This window comes from Manis pentadactyla, chromosome 13 (genome assembly GCF_030020395.1).
Source record: "Manis pentadactyla isolate mManPen7 chromosome 13, mManPen7.hap1, whole genome shotgun sequence".
Classification (NCBI taxonomy): Eukaryota; Metazoa; Chordata; class Mammalia; order Pholidota; family Manidae; genus Manis; species Manis pentadactyla.
In genome coordinates, this window is record NC_080031.1 from 49903769 (window position 1) to 49905994 (window position 2226).

General features: G+C 40.8%; 1 protein-coding gene across 1 annotated transcript; it reads right to left on the reverse strand.

Annotated features, from left to right (window-relative positions):
- Positions 1–963, reverse strand: LOC118913165 (olfactory receptor 2T29-like). Its single transcript, XM_036886955.2, has one exon. The coding sequence runs from the start codon at positions 961–963 to the stop codon at positions 1–3; it is 963 nt and encodes a 320-aa protein (XP_036742850.2).
- Positions 964–2226: the final 1263 nt, after the last annotated feature.

A 2226-nucleotide genomic window follows, 5' to 3' on the forward strand; every position in this document is an offset into this window, starting at 1 on the left:
CTACTTTATGGTTTCTTGAAAGACAGGTTCCACATTCAGCATTTTCTTCAGAGCCCCCATAACATCCTTATTTCTTAGATTATAGATCAAAGGGTTTAGCACAGGAGTGAGTATGGTATAAAAGACAGACACCACCATGTCCTTCTCAGGGGCATGGTAGGAGCTGGGGAGCAGGTAGGTGTAGACAGCAGCCCCATAGAAGAGGGTGAACACAATCATGTGGGAGGAGCAGGTATCAAAGGCCTTCCTCTGGTCCTCTGCTGAGTTCATCCTGTGGATGGTGAGGAGGATGAAACCATAGGAGCCTGAAATGATGGTCACAGGGATGAGCAACATGAGGATGCAGCAGAGGTACATGAGTGTCTCATACAGAGAAGTGTCTGAGCAGGAGAGCTTCAATACAGCAGGGACCTCACAGAAGAAATGATGGATCTCCCAAGACCCACAGAAGGGGAAAGTCATGGTGATGGGAGTGAACAAGAAGCCATCCACTGATCCCAGAAGCCAGCAGCCAGATGCCAGGAGGCCACACACCCTATGGTTCATGAGGACAGGGTAACGGAGAGGATGGCAGATGGCTGCATAGCGGTCATAGGCCATGGTGGCTAGGAGGAAACATTCTGATCCACCTAGTGTCACATAGAGGAACATCTGCATCCCACATCCGGGGGCAGAGATCGTGTTCACACCCATGACCTGGTCCACGAGCACCCTGGGCGCAGTGACAGAAATGTACGGCACGTCCATGAGAGACAACTGGCTGATGAAAAAGTACATGGGGATGTGGAGGCGGGCCTCAGAGCATATCAGAAGGTTCATGATGGTGTTTCCAGACAAGGCCGTCAGGAAAACCAAGAAAATGACCACACCAAGGAGGGCTGAGTGTTTGGATTGACTGAAGATTCCCAGCAGGATGAACTCTGACCTTCCTGAGTTGTTGGCCATCCAGGTGGTGTCCTCCATGACTACACCTGGCCCATGAAGGAAGGCATTAGGGTTAGTAGATCACTCATGAGAAACTAACCTCTGAAATAAACATTTAGTGAGTGTGTGTATGTGTGTACCAACCCAAATATGCTAACTGAAGGAAATCCCATGGCCTCCAGATTTGGAACTTACAAAGTACCTGGAATTCTACTAATTGACCAGAAAAGTAGCAATTCACAACTGTGGGTCAAAAGAATTGGTAATTTATGGTGAGGCTGCCACAAGTTGAGGTCATGAGATTATCTGAAGATACAGTGTCCTTTATAGACAAGTACGAAATTTACACAACTTATACATGTTAGCTATATCATGGTGGCTGTAATGTAAAATATTACACTGTATTCTTGAAAATTGCAATGAGGATAGAACTATTTTCTCACCATAGCAACAACAAATTGATAATAATATGAGTTGGAGGCTATGTTAACTAATCTTTTGCAGTTAATGCTTTGCAATATATACTATATCAATTCATCTTATTACACATCTTAAACTTAGAGAATATATGTCAATTATATCTCAATAAAATGAAAAAATTTAAAAATAAAAATTGGAGAAAATGAAAAAGTTAGGTAGCATTAAATTAACATAGATTTCATGTAAATAACAGAGGAAAGTATAGAAATCTGTAATCTAAAGAACAGAGATCAAGAGAAAGATGTAAAGGAAATGAACTTAGTTTACTTTCAAACAGAGTACTGACTAGTGGTATTGTCTTTGAAAAATCCGTTGAACTATTAGTTTCATATACTTAATCAGCAAAAAAGAAAAACAACAGTTATTCACAATTTTCCTTGATCTTTAAATGGTAAAGTACATGTATACATATACATATGAAATTACATTTCATAGCTAAGAATTTATGTGATGTTGGCATTTGTGATTATTATTAATATTGATTAAGTTTTTGATGCGTCTTGTGATTAACAGTAAGGAATTTTCTTTAAAGACATGAGAGAGAAACAAAACAATCACAGCAGGGCTACCCACTAGCTTCTTTAGCTCCTTTAACTGCATTCCTATTTATAGTCTCAGAGGAGATTTGTCATAAAAAGAAGCCACTCAATCAGTGGGCATAGTAACATCAGGGATGATGTCACTCTCTTGCTTCTCTTTGTACACTTAACAGGGACATGCGCCATTAGCCCATCCGGGTGAGATGAATAACGTCATCCAATGCTGGTTTCAGCCACAGAAGTACACAGTACTGCAAGAGCAAAGGGTAATTATTATTTTGAA